Source organism: Ctenopharyngodon idella, chromosome 1 (genome assembly GCF_019924925.1).
Source record: "Ctenopharyngodon idella isolate HZGC_01 chromosome 1, HZGC01, whole genome shotgun sequence".
NCBI lineage: Eukaryota > Metazoa > Chordata > Actinopteri > Cypriniformes > Xenocyprididae > Ctenopharyngodon > Ctenopharyngodon idella.
The window spans coordinates 30156674-30172898 of NC_067220.1; the positions used below are offsets into that span (position 1 = coordinate 30156674).

The following is a 16225-nucleotide window of genomic DNA, read 5'->3' on the forward strand; positions in this document are numbered from 1 at the left end:
AGATTACTTATGAATTGTAATCAGTTACTGATTACAAATTACATGACAAAATTTGTAATCATTAATATAATCTCTCAGATTACACATTTTTGGTAATGTAATCTGACTACTTTTGGATTACATTTAGATTACTTTTGTGCTAACCCTTATTTGATGTCACATATATTGTAGGATAATCTTGTACTATTTTGACCGATACAAAGAAAAAATATAGTCCAAAAAAATATTCTATTCACCAACAAGAGCCTCAAAAGATTCTTTTTAAAGTGCAATGTATGGACAGTTAATACTTCAAAATACTAACACTAATGTACCTGTTAGTGTTTGCTGATAGTAACGCTGAGTAAAACAAAATCACATCTTATGATTTTAAAACATATTTACTTAAAATTAAGTAAATTTAGAAAAATGTTAAAAAAAATGAATGAATCAATGAATTGTGAACAACTTACTGCCATTGTGTAAATAATATGTAATCATGTAATCCATAAAAAAGTAACTGCAGTCTGATTACGAGTATTTTAAAAAGTAGTTTACTCTAATTACAAGTACTTGATTTTTGGAATCTGATTGCGTAATCCAGATTACATGTAATCCGTTACTACCCAGCTCTGTACTATATAACACTATATTGCCAAAAGTATTGGGACATCCCTCCAAATCATTGAATTCAGGTGTTCCAATCACTTCCATGGCCACAGGTGTATAAAATCAAGCACCTAGGCATGCAGACTGTTTCTACAAACATTTGTGAAAGAATGGGTTGCTCTCAGGAGCTCAGTGAATTCAAGCGTGGTACCGTGATAGGTTGCCACCTGTGCAATAAGTCCATTCGTGAAATTTCCTCACTACTAAATATTCCACGGTCAACTGTTAGTGATATTATAACAAAGTGGAAGCAATTGGGAATAACAGCATCTCAGCCACGAAGTAGTAGGCCACATAAAATCACAGAGCAGGGTCAGCGCATGCTGAGGCGCACCGTGCGCAGAAGTCGCCAACTTTCTGCAGAGTCTTTAGCTACAGACCTCCAAACTTTGTGTGGCCTTCAGATTAGCTCAAGAACAGTGTGTAGAGAGCTTCATGGAATGGGTTTCCATGGCCGAGCAGCTGCATCCAAGCCTTACATCATCAAGTGCAATGCAAATCATCAGATGCAGTGGTGTAAAGCACGCCGCCACTGGACTCTACTAAAGTTTTCTGTGTTCTCTGGAGTGACGAATCACGCTTCTCTGTCTGGCAATCCGATGGACGAGTCTGGGTTTGGCAGTTGCCAGGAGAATGGTACTTGCCTGACTGCATTGTGCCAAGTGTAAAGTTTGGTGGAGGGGGGATTATGGTGTGGGGTTGTTTTTCAGGGGTTGGCTTGGCCCCTTAGTTCCAGTGAAAGGAACTCTTAATGCTTCAGCATACCAGGACATTTTAGGCAAATTCATGCTCCCAACTTTGTGGGAACAGTTTGGGGATGGCCCCTTCCAGTTCCAACATGACTGTGCACCAGTGCACAAAGCAAGGTCCATAAAGACATGGATGAGCGAGTTTGGTGTGGAGGAAATTGACTGGCCTGCACAGAGTCCTGACCTCAACCTGATAGAACACCTTTGGGATGAATTAGAGCGGAGACTGCGAGCCAGGCCTTCTCGCCAACGTCAGTGCCTGACCTCACAAATGCGCTTCATATATATATATATATATATATATATATATATATATATATATATATGTGTGTGTGTGTGTTAATTGGATCACGTCTTAACTGGTCACACTTTATGACTTCATGAAGTTTATCAAAAAGCACAAAGCAATTTTTTTTCTAAAAAATTATAAAAGATTATAATAAACTAATTAAAAAGGTTTTCTTTTCAAGAATCTCATTCTTTTGAAGAGTGTGTTCTTCATTATATCAGAATAGTTGTAAAACAATGACAATTTGGACTTTATGCCACCTAAAATATCAAAATTTTAAAAATGCTCGTGATAATAGAGATGAAAAAACCCTGGATTGCAGTTTTAATGTATTTTTGAATAATAGGGAAAAAATAAATGAGCGTCATGTCATAAAGCCACATTTTGCTTGCAATCAGAGTTGTGAAAGCATTCATAGCCAGGCATGCTGAGATAATGTTTGCATTCAAATAAAAAAAAGAATAACAAACTCAACAATGGCATGCGCTGCTATATCTGGGCCCCATAAAAGAAATATAACCTTGGCCCACCTATAAAGCAACAGTTCTTTGTAGTTTTGCTGGTCGCAGTCTCTGTCTGATGTATTTGTGCTATTAGCCTCCCTTACATCCACACGCATGTGCTCAGCTGGCTGCCTCGCCGTCTCTCTAGTGACTGATGAGAGCGCAAGGCATTTCCTTCAGGGTTGTGAGCTCGGTTTCTGCAAAACGATCCTATGAGTGACAAACTAATGGGACAAGACTGGAAGTGTGGGAGGGGGTAATGCAAACTCCTTTGGCACACTTAGACTAGACCGGCAGTTCTTTCAACTGCAACTGAAGTGATTTCAGCCCTGTTGTGATAAGCCTTTTGTAATCCCTGTGGCCGCATCTGCAAATTACAGTATCATTCTGCAGGGTGTTCTGTACTGTTGCAGAGTAAGTATTATATTTACAGTATACCTCAAAGTTATAGTTTACCCATAAAAATGTGAATTCCAACCCTGTCATTCTAAGCCTGACTTTTTTTTTTTTTTTCTGTGGAACACAAAAGAAAATGTTGAAGAATGTTTAAACTTACAATGAAAGTCAATGGGGTCTAGAACAACACTGGACCCCACCAACTTTCATGTTATGGACAAAAAACACTGAGGGATTGTTGTGTTCTACAGACGAAAGAAATGCATACATGTTTGGAATGACGTGAGCGTGAATAAATGATGACAGAAGTTTCATTTTTGGGTGAACTATCCCTTTAAGACTGTAAGGAGTCAGCTTTATTTTTTAAGCTTTATGGAATGGCAAATGAACAATTTAATACTACAGATATTGTTTTGTGTGTGCAAATGGACAGCCCCCTAGGCTACCACTCAGAACTGCTTTTGAAAAGAAAATTTCTGCTTCAGAAATGAGAGGAACTCAATTGACCTGTGGTAATATATTTCAGTGAATAATTATTCTTAGCAACTATTGAATGATGGTATCAAATAGAGATGAATTCTTTTGAATAACTTGGTGAAAGCCAGGCTGCCGCCAGTGTTCGCTTAATGAATTCCACCTGGTCTCTGTCCCAAAATCAAGGTTTGATCAGGCCACGGTCCCACTGGTTATACTGTAGCCTACTATTGCCTCCACAATGTTGATGTCAAAATCAAGCTCTTTACATACAAATGTATTTTCTGGCAGTGCCGAGTGGCTTTTTTTTCTGCCTACCCTCAAGCAGTAACTCAGCATGGCTTGTGTTCTTGATGGTAATGGAGTGTCTCGAGATGGCAGACAAACTCTCCTCAGGCCTCTAAACTCAATCCTTTTTAATCCCAGGTCTAATTGCTCGCTTTGCCAGCCAAAGTGAATTCAGCTGCTGGCTGTCTGTGAGACCAACAGTCCCTCTAGAGCACAATGTAATAACATCATAGATTTACAGGAATTTAAAATTTAAACAAAAGACAGGAACGTGGCAGCTTGCCTGTCAAAGAGGCCAGCGGCCTTCATACTCATGTTCAGAAAAAGAAAGAAAGACATCAAGAGCCACGTGCCATCCATATCCCTTCACTTAAAGTTATATTTAAGAAATAGTGGGTATAGATATAAAAGGAACAAACTGTACTCTCCTTACACCTTTCTTATATATTGTATATATTAATTTAACAATTGTCACCAGCAGAGGAGGCAATCTTTAGTAGGCCTATATTTGCCTAGTCAGGCTGGCACAACACCCTGCTGTCGTGCGGTTGAGTTCACTGAAATTTGCGTCCACTGAAAACAAAACTTTTCATTTTACATGCTATTCTCCATACAGAATTTCGTTCTTGAGTTTTGAAGTTTGTTTTACAATAGATTACATACAGTACAGTCCCTCAAACGTAAATTATGAGCCGCTTTCAGTGAGTTTTTAACTTATTATTTGAAAAGATTGGATCGGCTCAAACGAACGGTTGGTTCACGAATCGTTACAAAGCAGACCAATCAATCAGCCACACCTGGAGATGAATTAATTAAAACACTCGCACTACCAGCCGGTGACGTAGCCAAAGTCTTTCCCAATTTCACAAGCTTTACATACTTTTGTTAAGAGCAGATTGCCTCTTTCTCATACTGACTTTGTCCCTTTCATCTTCTCAAAAGACATTCAGAAAAAAAATGTTGTCAAATCTTGCCGTGTCACAGACGTTGAACCCCACAAGAGATAGAGTAATTGCGTTATACTGACAATTAACTGTGCACAGAATAATCTGGTATTTTGTGCGCGGACAGCTCTTATGTTTCCTTCCACAGCTCTCTTCGATGAAACAGATTGTCCCTTCCTTCGATGGGGGCGATGCAAGCGACCTTATTGTGTGTACAATCACGGCAAAGACGATACGTCTGGCGTCATGACTACAACAGGTATGATTCATGTTTTAAATTAATGTCTGGATGCGTTTAAGTCATAGCGATAACACTAGCGATGTTGTTTTAATCGGATCTTTAAATGTGTGCGACTGGATCACAAACAAGTTAGATTCAAAATGAATCGGTGCGACTCGAGAACCGTTCGGACTGATTGAAAGTGAATCTCCGATTCGCACAGTTTTGACTAATGTGGCGAAAAGTTACTTCAGTAGTGGAATAGCTGAAATGTTACTTGATGACGGTCAACATGAGCGGGAATCAAAGCTGATTTTTAAATAATTGTTAGATTTGTAACTGCGTCATCACGCCCGAGAATTGCTGAATCATTTTAACCGGTTCTTAAACTTCAAAAGAACCGATACACAGAAATGAATGGGATTAACTAGGCCTATTATGCTGATCTACTAAGGTATATCCTGCATATTCATAGTTGATTCTCACTTGTTTATTTTATTAAGATGACATTTTGATAAAATTAGTTTTTTCTCCTTTGTTTTTCCCACTCATTAAAATGGGTTTTGTAGGCTACCTTAATTTCCTAAGTAATTTCCCAACACGTGTGCTCCTTGCTCAGTTCTGCATTTACCGCAGAGCTGAAAAACATCTGTATAACAGTTGTGCTTTTGTGTTTTTATCCTCTGCTTCACATTTATATCTCGCAGATCCTGAAGTGATTCCTGCCAATGGAGCTTCTCACACCACTGAGGACAATTGTCTTGAGGAACTGGAGAGGATCAACAAAGAAATAGAGGCAGTAAGGAGTGAGGTGGAAAAAGAACAAAAAAGACTCTCACAGTATCAGACATCGCAGTCCCTCACGCAAACAGATAATGCAGGTCTTTGCTCTGAGAAATATTTGAGAACCACCAACAGTCAGGCTAAAGACCAGAATGGAAACAATTTAAAATACAAAAAGCCTGTTTCTTCAAACAGTGGTTGTAAGTATGTGGTTGATCGTGCCAGACCCAAGACTGATTTGGAATATGACCCTTGTTCCAATTTCTCTGCAGACTTGCTATCCAGCAGCTCCGTAGAATGCAAGTTAAAGTCAACTGATAAAGTGGATATTGAACATAGCCTGAAGAATGACCGAACTGGAAAAAATATTCAGCTTCTGTCTTCTCATTTTGATGACTCTGACGATGAAGGTACCTTGGTCATTGACATTCCACCTTCAGCAAGTGATCAGGGAAAACGTAGGGCCAAACAGAAAGGCAAGAGTACAATGATTAAACCACAGCATTCACCTGAGGGGAACTGTGCAGTTAATAATGATCTTCTTGCAAATGACCAAACAAAACCCAGGCAGCACAAAGAAAAAGTTTCTTCCAACGGACCTCCAAGTCATAAAATTGAACATATTGTGAGTGACCAGGAGAAAGAAAGGATCTCAGCAAAACCTGTGATAACACAGGAACAAGAGTCTTCTGAAGGGGAACTTGTCATTGATGTTTCATCTTTCGAAGATGAACATAAACTTTCAAAGCAGCGTGAAACTATAACCAAGGAACTACTTGACTCACCCAAATTATGCCCTATTAGTGATGCCCCAGCTGATGATGGTAAAGAGGCTAATGAAGGGCCCTTAAATAAACAGGTATCACTTGCAAAGCACTCCGTAAAAGAAACCAAACCTTTTCTGGAGGATCTAAAAGAAGAACCTGTGACTGAACCAATTAACTCTACAAATTTCAAAATGGAAGTGTTTGTTACACAAAAAGAGGAGAATGTCCTAGATGACATTTCCACATGTCTAGACAATCTGAGAAGTGAGAGTGAGAGGATCAAATGCTTTCAAGATGTTAAGATGCTTCCTGTTTGTTCAGTTTATGGAGATGAAGATATTTACTCACAATCTCCTGCGAGTGTAGTACAAAATGCAACTTTTAGAGCAGAACCACAAATTGACTGCATCTCAAGTTATACTCAAAAGTCAAAAATTGTATCTTCTAAAACCATCTCCCAAGAGCAAGCGCATCAGCGGTACTTCCCCATGGTCTCATCTCGGTCCTTTCCTTCGTCCTTTCATAAGGTAGAAGAGCATGGATGTGGTCCACACTCTCAAAGCCTGGCTGAAACATCTTGGGCAACTATTCAAAAAAGTCCCGACCAACCATTTGCTCAGAACATACCTGCATATGTTTCAGAGATTGACACCAGAACTCTTTCAGCACCATCGACTAGTCAACTCAACCTAAAAACAACTGTGGGCTTTGAAAAATTACCTACATCAGATGCATCATTCCCTGTTCCCTGTGACATACCTGTTCTTCCACAGACCTTTGCATCTGCAGCGATGACAGGAAGTAATAATGAAGCTGTTGTAGTTGACTCTAGTTCTGATGAGGAGCTCAGGTATTCAGACCTAGATCTTTCAGAAACTGACCCAATGGAAGAGTGCTACAGAATCTTCATGGAAGCCAACCAAAATGAAGCTCCTGTCGTTCAATGTGATGCATCTGTAAGTAAATTCATCCAGTATGTAATATTGTATTTAGATCTGCTGGTAAGTGACCATATACATTACTGTTTAAAAGTCTGGGATCAGAACGAAGTCTCTTATGCTTACCAAGGTTGCATGTGTTTGATCAAAATGTGTTTGATAAAATAACAGGTATCTATTTTAATATTTCAGAATGTAATTTATTCTTTGAATGGCAAAGCAGAATTTTCAGCAGCCATTACTCCAGTCTTCAGTGTCACATGATCCTTCAGAAATCATTTTAATATGCTGATTTGGTGCTCAAGAAACATTTCTTATCTTATTGAACGAAGTTGCGCTGCTTGATATTTTTCTGTTTTTTTTGTTTTTTAATATAAAGTTCAAAAGAACAGCATTTATTTCAAATAGAAATCTTATGTAATGTTGTAAATATCACTTTTGATATATTTAATGCATCCTTACTGAATAAAAGTGTTAATTTCTTTCAAAAAAGAAAGAAATAAAAAAATCTTACTCACCCCAAACTTTTTAGCGGTATTGTACACACCATGTTTTTTTTTTGTTTTGTTTTTTGTTTTTTAGGAAGAAGTATTAGAGAGCCAAGAAATTGAGATAAAGTCCAATCCAACAGCTGTGCTGAAGAAAAGGGTGGCACATGTGGCGAAGTTTGAGGTATGAGATGATTCATCCATATGTACATATGTGACCCTGGACCACAAAACCAGTCATAAGGGTCAATTTTTTGAAATTGAGATTTATACATCACATGAAAGCTGAATAAATAAGCCTTCCATTGATGTATGGTTTGTTGATAGGACAATATTTGGCCGAGATACAACTATTTGAAAATGTGGAATCTGAGGGTGCAAAAAAAAAATCGCCTTTAAAGTTGTCCAAATGAAGTCCTTAGCAATGCATATCCACTCACAAAAATACATTTTTGATATATTTACGGTAGGAAGTTTACAAAATATCTTCATGGAACATGATCTTTACTTAATATCCTAATAATTTTTGGCATAAAAGAAAAATCAATAATTTTGACCCATACAATGCTGTTGGCTATTGCTACAAATATACCCGTGCGACTTATGACTGGTTTTGTGGTCCAGGGTCACATTGTATTCCTTTTGAAAGCATTTACTTTAATTTTTGATGAATATTATATCAGTATTTATTTGCTCTCCAAAGTAGTTCCAAACCAGTGTTATTTATCTTTTTTGTTGTTGAACAAGTAATGACAATTTGAATTTAGAGGTGTTTTTGACTTTAGCAATCCTCTTATTCAACAGCCAGCAAGTAAAAGCAAAGCACAGATTATTGTTCCTCTTCGAGAGGGAGGCTCCCAGTTGACCATTCCCTCCAAAACTCAATTATGCCAAAGAAGAGCAGCCATTTTGACTACTGCTGTAAAAGGGTGTCAGTCAAGTAGTGCTCCAAAAAAAGTTTATATACCCAATGTCATTCATTCAAGTACAGTGCAAAACCGTAAGCATCATGCACAGTTTGTTTTTTAAGATTGGTTACTTATATCTTAGGGCATTGTCATTTACTTCCGTTTTTTTTTTTTTTTTTTTTTTTTTTTAAATAGCCTGTCTTGGTATCATTCCGGTTGGTGCTACTGTACAGCTGGGGACAAATCTGCACCTTATCGTACCTGAAGGAAATTGTGCTTTACCTCTGACACTTATTCCAACTACAGTGTCCATCCAACGGCCACCTCAGCCTTCTCCATGTGTTCAGATTTCACAAACTCCACATCCTCCACAACCAGCCAACTATACCCCAGCTAAGGTTTACTTTGCACTTTACTAGTCTGATGTTATTGAACTTATTAATCTACAATCAAAATATCATAATACAGAGGAAAAGATCTGTTTTATTGCATCTTTAAGATGAAGTGATGGGTAATTTCATGAATTGTGTAGGCAATGGGCGTCAAAAGAAAGGCAAAAGTACATCATGAGGTTGGGACAAAGGTACCACATGATGTTCGTCAACGTTATGTGAACCTTTTTGTGGAGGAATTCCTGAAATCATCTGTGACGGTACAAGATGCTTTTGAGAAGGTCTGTGTTTGAGAGATCCAAAAATGGACACTTATTCATTTAATTCTCTGATTGTTTTGTAATGTGTGTCTTTCCCAACTCATCTGTTTGAATGCTCTAGGCTCTGACAGAAGAAAAAAATGTTTATGACCGCAGTATAAATAAGCTCAAGTATCTAAGCATAGCTGTCAATGCGCTTAAGAGACTTAAAAACCAAAACGTCTTGCCTGCCAAAGGTAGGTTTGGTATATTTATGCATGATGTGCTTTTGTTCAAAATCCTGCAGCCACTTTTGTTTACTGCACTGTACACTCCTATCAGGTCACCCTCCTTATATGTACTTACAGCTCCCAGTGAGAGAGATCAGCATGTGTCTAGAGGCAATGTACCACTAAATACTCAAGCACTTCAGGGACCCGGTAAGAGCTGGCTCTCATTTCAGGGTCAAACTAGAGTTTTCACCTCTGTCGCCATAATTATTTTATTTATGTATTTATTTATTTATTTATTTATTTATTTTTTTAGTGGAGTTGTTGTGTGTGTTTTTTTTTTTTTTTTTTTTTTTTTTTTTTTTAAATGCACAGTAGGCAGTACTCTATCTTCATATTGTAACATTTATACAGTATGTAATAGTAATTAACTAGATTTTTACATTTTCTAAATATATGCAAAACACTGAGTAGTAGTAGTAGTAGTAGTAGTAGTAGTAGTAGTAGTAGTAGTAGTAGTAGTAGTAGTAGTAGTAGTAGTAGTAGTAGTAGTAGTAGTAGTAGTAGTAGTAGTAGTAGTAGTAGAAGACTGGGCCTATATATTTATATTTCATATATAACGGTAAGATGTCGGTAGGGTAAAATTTTTTAAATTGTTTTAAATAGAAGTCCCTTATCTATTTTTGTTCAAAAATACCATAAAAAAAGAGAAATATTGAGAAATATTACAATTTAAAATAACATTTCTATTTTAATATATTTTAAACACTGTAAAAAATCAAAAGTTGAGAACTTAAGTTTAAGGCAACAAACTTGAGCAGATTTTTTTTTAGTTTTCTCAACTTATTTTTGTAGGAGATTTGAGTTTTCTCAACTTTTTGTTGTTTAAACTGAATACAAGTTAAGAGAACTCAAAAATCTGCTAAGGTTTGTTGCCTTAAACTTTTATATTTTTTACAGTGATGTAATTATTTCCTGTGAAACTAAGCAGCCATTACTCCAGTATTCAGTTTTACATTTTTTTTTTTTTTTTTTTTATATGCTGATTTGGTTGTCAAGTGACCCTTTTCTTACTATTATCAGTGTTAGATGCTTTTTATGCAATATTTATTTATTTATTTTTTTATTTTTTGTTCTCTCCAGGATTCTTTGATGAATAGAATGTTCAAAAGAACAACATGTAAACATTATTTATCTTATCTTAATATGTCATTGCCATTGTTTTGTTTCAAGATGCACATCACTAATGTTTTTTTTTTTTTTTTTTTTTTTTTTTTTTGAGGGTACGTTTACAAAAGCTATTAAATGTCCTAATTGAACTAAGGCCTAATCCTGGCTTAGTCTAAGCCCTGTCTGTGAAACTGGGCCATTTTGTATGTGCCCAACATATAGGTGTCATCATTGCAGATGTAGTTATTTTGATTATACATAAATATAAGCATTTTGTTTTACTGATGCAGGTGATTTGACACTTTATGAGCAACTGAAGGAACACGTTCTGTCTGAGGACATGTTGCGAGTAAACAACTTTCCTCGTAAACATCAGGGTAAAGCTGACTTTGCCATTCAGTATGGAGATACCAAGAAGGGCATAAGCGACCGTGAGTCCGTTCATGTTTAATTGCAACCCGTTGCAAATGATACTTACTATATAGATGAAGCTGTTAGGATTTGAAGCCTTTTAAATAATTAGGAATACAATGGTAACAGCTTTAAAGAGAATCTGCTGTCGATGTGGAGCGACGTTCTCTGTTGATAAAAGTGGAAAGCACACCCGCAGAGAGGAGTGTAACTACCATTATGGAAAAGTCATAGAGAATCGAGGTAAGAATGGCTTAGAATGTCTCTAATTTTTTTTAAATAAAATAAAAATAAATATAAATAAATAAAAAATAAAAATAAATAAATATATTTATTTATTTTTATTTATTTCTACTCTGTATGTCTTCTCTCATAGTGCCTGGAGGTGTTGAGACGCGCTACAGTTGTTGTGAGAATGCAGTTGGATCACCTGGATGCCAAGTGTTCAATGTATTATTATTCATGTTGAAATTATATTTGTATACTTTTGTTGGAGGGGCTGACTTTTCACCTGATTTTTCAATGGCGATATTATAGCGTTTCACCAAGCCGTTAACCTAATAATCCATTTTTTTTTTTCAGTGACTAAAGTTGAGACTTTCACTGTATTTTCTAATGTACATGTTTACAGCTTCATGTCCATGATGCAGTAAGTCTTCAGGGCTTTGTGAACAGTCTTCCTCAATCTTCGGTTGGCAAAACATGTCCAGGAGTCTTTGCTGTTGACACACAAACAGTAAGGGTTATGTATTAATCTTAATTAAAATAAAAAAAAAAAAAAGGACTTGGGGGTACATTAATGTGACCTTTTATTAATTTGAATTTGTGTTTTACCAGTGCTATACGACTCAAGGTCTGGAACTCGCAAGAGTGACCGTAGTCAACAGCAGTTTGCAAGTTATCTTTGACTCCTTTGTCAAGCCTGGTAATGATGTCATTGACTATAACACCAGGTGGGATGTTAATTTAATATGTTAATTCGTTTCAGTGGAGCGAACTGTGATAAATGTTGTAAATCATAACTTTTTATCCTGCTCAGGTTCTCAGGCATAAGTGAGGATGATGTGAAGGGTACCAGCTCGTCTTTGCGCGATGTACAAGCAGTGCTTTTGAGCTTTATTAATGCGGACACGATTCTGATTGGCCATGGCTTGGAGAATGACTTAGCTGCTCTCAAAGTGAGTTCTAACGCCATGCTCTCAAGATTTTTGGGCAATTTGTATCTGGAATTACTATGTAACCTTTCAACATTATGAGCTAGGCATTGGCTTTATCCTGAAGTTTGCAGTTTTCATTTGGCGGCTCTTAAGAATTACATTTTGGTTGTTCTGCCATCTTCAGATTATTCACAACAATGTGATTGACACGTCAGTGGTGTTTCCCCATCGTCTGGGTCTGCCACACAAAAGAGAACTTAACAGTCTGACTGCAGACTACCTCCGGAGAATTATCCAAGAGAGTGGTATGTTGGCCTGTTAAACGAATTTGTAAGCAATGACCATGATCAAACCTGGCTGAATCAGAAACTGTAGCTTTTTACTGGACTCCAGGTGTATTTTGTTTCATGGCACATTATCCATACCCTCAGAAGTAGGGATAGAGTACACAGGGATCATTCAGATGTGTTGATAACTCTTCCATGAAATTGCTTTCGGAGAAGTAATTGAGTCTGTACTGAAGGGAAATGTCTATTGAGCACATCTAGAAACATGACTTGCATACAACTCAACAGCACATGCTTTCTTCTTAAAAAAGAAAACAAAAAATAAATTTCTCATTTGCCACAGTGGCGGGTCATGACACACGCGAGGATGCCACTGCATGCATGGAGCTCATGCTTTGGAGGGTGAAAGAAGACTCCAAAGTGAAAAGATGGTGACTTTCAATAAAGTTTATTCGTTTTTCTTTGTCCGTTGAGGCCATGCACCAGTGTATTTGGTGTTTTTGCTTGCATATAAACCTGTGTGGAGTGTTGGGTATTTACTCATTATTTTTGTTTAATTATTATTATAAATAGGTATATGATACATTTGTATTTGGCCATAAAATGTTTTTCTTTAGTTTCTCAGTATTAATTGTGTATTTGTAACAATTAATAGGCAAATTGATTTTTTTTTTTTTGGGGCTTATGATGCACTGTGGGAGTACTGTAAATCTTTGAAATCTGGAAAGAGGGAATGAAATTAAAGGCATTGACAAGAAATAACTGCATTGTTTGATTTTACTTTAATCATATATCCTGAAGTGTTGATTGGCATCCAGGTGTTTGTGTAATCATGTGTAATCTGTCATTTCCCCCCATATGAGCCAATAAGAGTCTGCTGCTTATCAGCACCACATGCATCAAATCTAGTTAATCAGATAATTAGAAGGTAAGTGAGTCAGGAAGTCTTTTATTTAAAAGCTTTTAAAAGAAATATGTGGAAGTTTAATTTCAGTGTTTAAATAGTCTCCGCATATTAAGCTGGGTTACAATAAACTATCAGTAAGCCATTTATTATTTTTTCCCCGGCATTCTATGGGATGGGAAACATTGGAGCTTTTGAAACATTGCTGCTTTCTTTGTTTCAGCATCTGGACCAGCCCAATGTAACAATGGTTGTGCGTTTGGGGACAGGACTATCTGTTTGTACAGCCAATAGCAGGCAGGTGGGCAGGGCATGGTGTTTTGGAAACCTGTTGGGAACAGTCAGTATTTTTCAGTTCTATTTGGTGATGCTAGTGGCACAGAAATCGCACACTTCACATTTCAGTAAGTACTTTATTTCTTTTCAAACATTATTTTGACCTGTGTCACTCAATTATTTAGAAAAATATAATATTGTAATAAAGCTTTATTATCAATAAAATACTGTAATCCTTGGCTAGTGTATTTACAGATTTTTCTTTTACAATCACTAGGACACACTGATGGTAGATGGTGTATATATATATATAATATATATAAATTAGTCAAACATTCAAACCTAAATTTATTCAGACACCTTGAACATTTCTTTCATTAATACAGTTTATTCACTGTAGTTGGTAATAAAATATGACAAGATCTCGGAGTTAAACTGTGTCAGAAAAAAATGATCTTAATTATGTCAGATAACACTTAAGCAAAACATTGTCAGGTCAAAGTGTCTGAATAATTTTTGGTTCCACATTTTTATCAATTTTACTGGTAGTCCACTGTATGAAGAATTTTTGGGTATAATATTTCACAGTTTACTTTATTTTGCTATCCTCACTTACATAAATGAACTATAGTGTCCTGCACCCACTAGTATAAATATCAAAAATGTCTGAATAATTTTTGGTTTGACTGTATATCATTATCTTCTATACAGAACGGAGCAATTTAGGAATAATTGTGTACTGTAATTTAACATACTGCAGTGAATTCTAAACAGTAGACAGATGTCATACTTGTTTGATAAGGATATTTTACAACAAATAGAAAATAAATAAAATTGTAAAATGCTGCCTGTTGTTAGTGTTTAAGTCATTGTTTTATGAGTGAAAAGTTTTGTTGTGTGACACCTTTTGCTAGTGTTATGGAAGAATGAGTTGATTTGAGACATGTATGAAGTGTTTTGGTAGTTTTAGTGCATTTTGAATGTGGAATTAACTTGTGCCAAGCTGAAAGTTGGTGAAGAGTTTTGAAAAAAAGTGACCATGGTATTCAGAAATGTGTCCAACACTATGAAATGTTTAAACATGATGATTATAAATCCATCCCAACTTTGTTTATACCGTTTCAGATAATAATTTGCCAGGTCACAGCTTAGTAGTTAACCTAATTCGTAATGCCAATAATAGTAACTTCAAACCTGAAGGGCACCTGGACCTGGCCTCAGTCTCTGTATCACGACCACCCAGAGTCTGACCCAAAATCAGAATCCCTTTAATTCATTCTGATGGGACTAAACCCTGAAAAGAACTGAATCCGGGACAAGGCTACTGCTCTGAATTGACTTTTAAATGGCACCTGGTGGAGTTTTACCTGCTTGTTTGACTCTTTCCACTCTTTTGACAGGTGTTTGAGGGCCGCGGCTGCAGTGAAAAGCCAGTGTGAGGGCTGGTGAAACAGTGGGCTGACATGCCCGGGAGCAGTGCCAGGGCGCTGTTGGTGCTGCCCGTTTGGGCTCATGCTGTACAAGCTGTGTGAGTGTGGCCCAACTGGCTGCTGGGAATGCCTCCGCGACAGCCCTGGACTACTGTAGCAGCATCTACATGAACACACTGCTCTTGGCACAGAGCGAAAGAAACCAGATGCTCTCCCTTCCAGCCGGGAATGTAGGAAAATCTGTTTGCGTGGAGATTAATGATTAGTTTACAGAATATTTTGAAAGACGTATAATCAATGTAATATTTGTGTGATTGGATTTCTTTTATTCCAGCTTTTATTCCACAAAAACTAAATTTGTGTTTTAAAAGCTATTTAAAATATGTTAGCATGTTCAATTTATTTGAAAGTATCCATTACCTATAATAGTAGGCTACAGAGCGGTTCACATGCAGGGGCACAGCATACATTTTTGTATATGTATCTTTGTATATCTTTTTGTATATGTATATTCTTTGTTTGACCAGGTCTTCCCTCAAAACAGAACTAATGACTTGCTATCCATCGTCTTAATTGTAAGACAAATGACCGTGTGGCACTATGCTAATTGATTGAAGACAGGAATTCAGTTGGGCTAATTGAATGGCACAGGAAAAAATCATTCAATCTAAAGTGTGTTGCGTTCCTTGAAAACTCACCGAAGGTTAATTAGTTTTACCTTTTGAATCAATAAAATCAATGTGAAAGAAAATTCAACCTTGTAACCTTTTGGTTATGTTTCTATTCACATGATGCAACTCAAATTGGCAATTTTTTTTTTTTTTTTGGGTGGCATGATCCAGTGTTTGGTATGATGTTTCGAACAGAATGTGTGCAGAATCCTTGACTGTTAACTTTCAGCACAAAGCAACAAAAAATAAGGTGAAATAATTTTTTTTTTTTTCCAATGTAGAGACCGCTCACCTCCAAACCAGACACTGAAACATCAGAAAATTGGTAGCAATTTCAAACATTCCTTATTTGCTCTGAACCCAGCATCCAGCTGCTAGCATGCAGCCTGCTGAGTGCAGAGGAGATAAACCAGTGTCACAAAGTTAATTGCATTACTTAAAACTGTTGGCCTGGCGTTATCAGCTGGATGGGCAAATTTATGATGGATATGGTCTTTGGACATAATTCCAACATGGTTGGTGTGATAGTATATTGCTTTGATTTTTCTTCCTTGTATACAAAGAAAGACATGTTGTCTTGCTATCATATTAGTAAAAACAATCATAACAGTAACCGTGCATTTTAGAAAAAAAGGTGCTGCTGCCACCTATTGTTCTATTGTT

At 36.8% G+C, this 16225-nt stretch overlaps 1 protein-coding gene across 2 annotated transcripts; it reads left to right on the plus strand.

Annotated features, from left to right (window-relative positions):
* The first annotated feature begins 4169 nt into the window (after positions 1–4169).
* zgc:152968 (uncharacterized protein LOC564848 homolog) lies at positions 4170–15647 on the plus strand. Of its 2 annotated transcripts, none has more exons than XM_051908325.1 (18): positions 4170–4550; positions 5219–7017; positions 7582–7671; positions 8292–8487; positions 8591–8793; positions 8928–9068; positions 9169–9283; positions 9395–9466; positions 10717–10857; positions 10967–11080; positions 11214–11287; positions 11469–11573; positions 11675–11790; positions 11877–12015; positions 12179–12299; positions 12625–13322; positions 13409–13589; positions 14862–15647. In XM_051908325.1, the coding sequence occupies exons 1-16, from the start codon at positions 4424–4426 to the stop codon at positions 12714–12716; spliced, it is 3645 nt and encodes a 1214-aa protein (XP_051764285.1). In that variant the 5' UTR covers positions 4170–4423; the 3' UTR covers positions 12717–13322; positions 13409–13589; positions 14862–15647. The 2 variants fall into 2 exon arrangements, with proteins under 2 accessions (XP_051764285.1, XP_051764294.1); XM_051908334.1 differs by having other exon boundaries at positions 13409–13486.
* Positions 15648–16225: the final 578 nt, after the last annotated feature.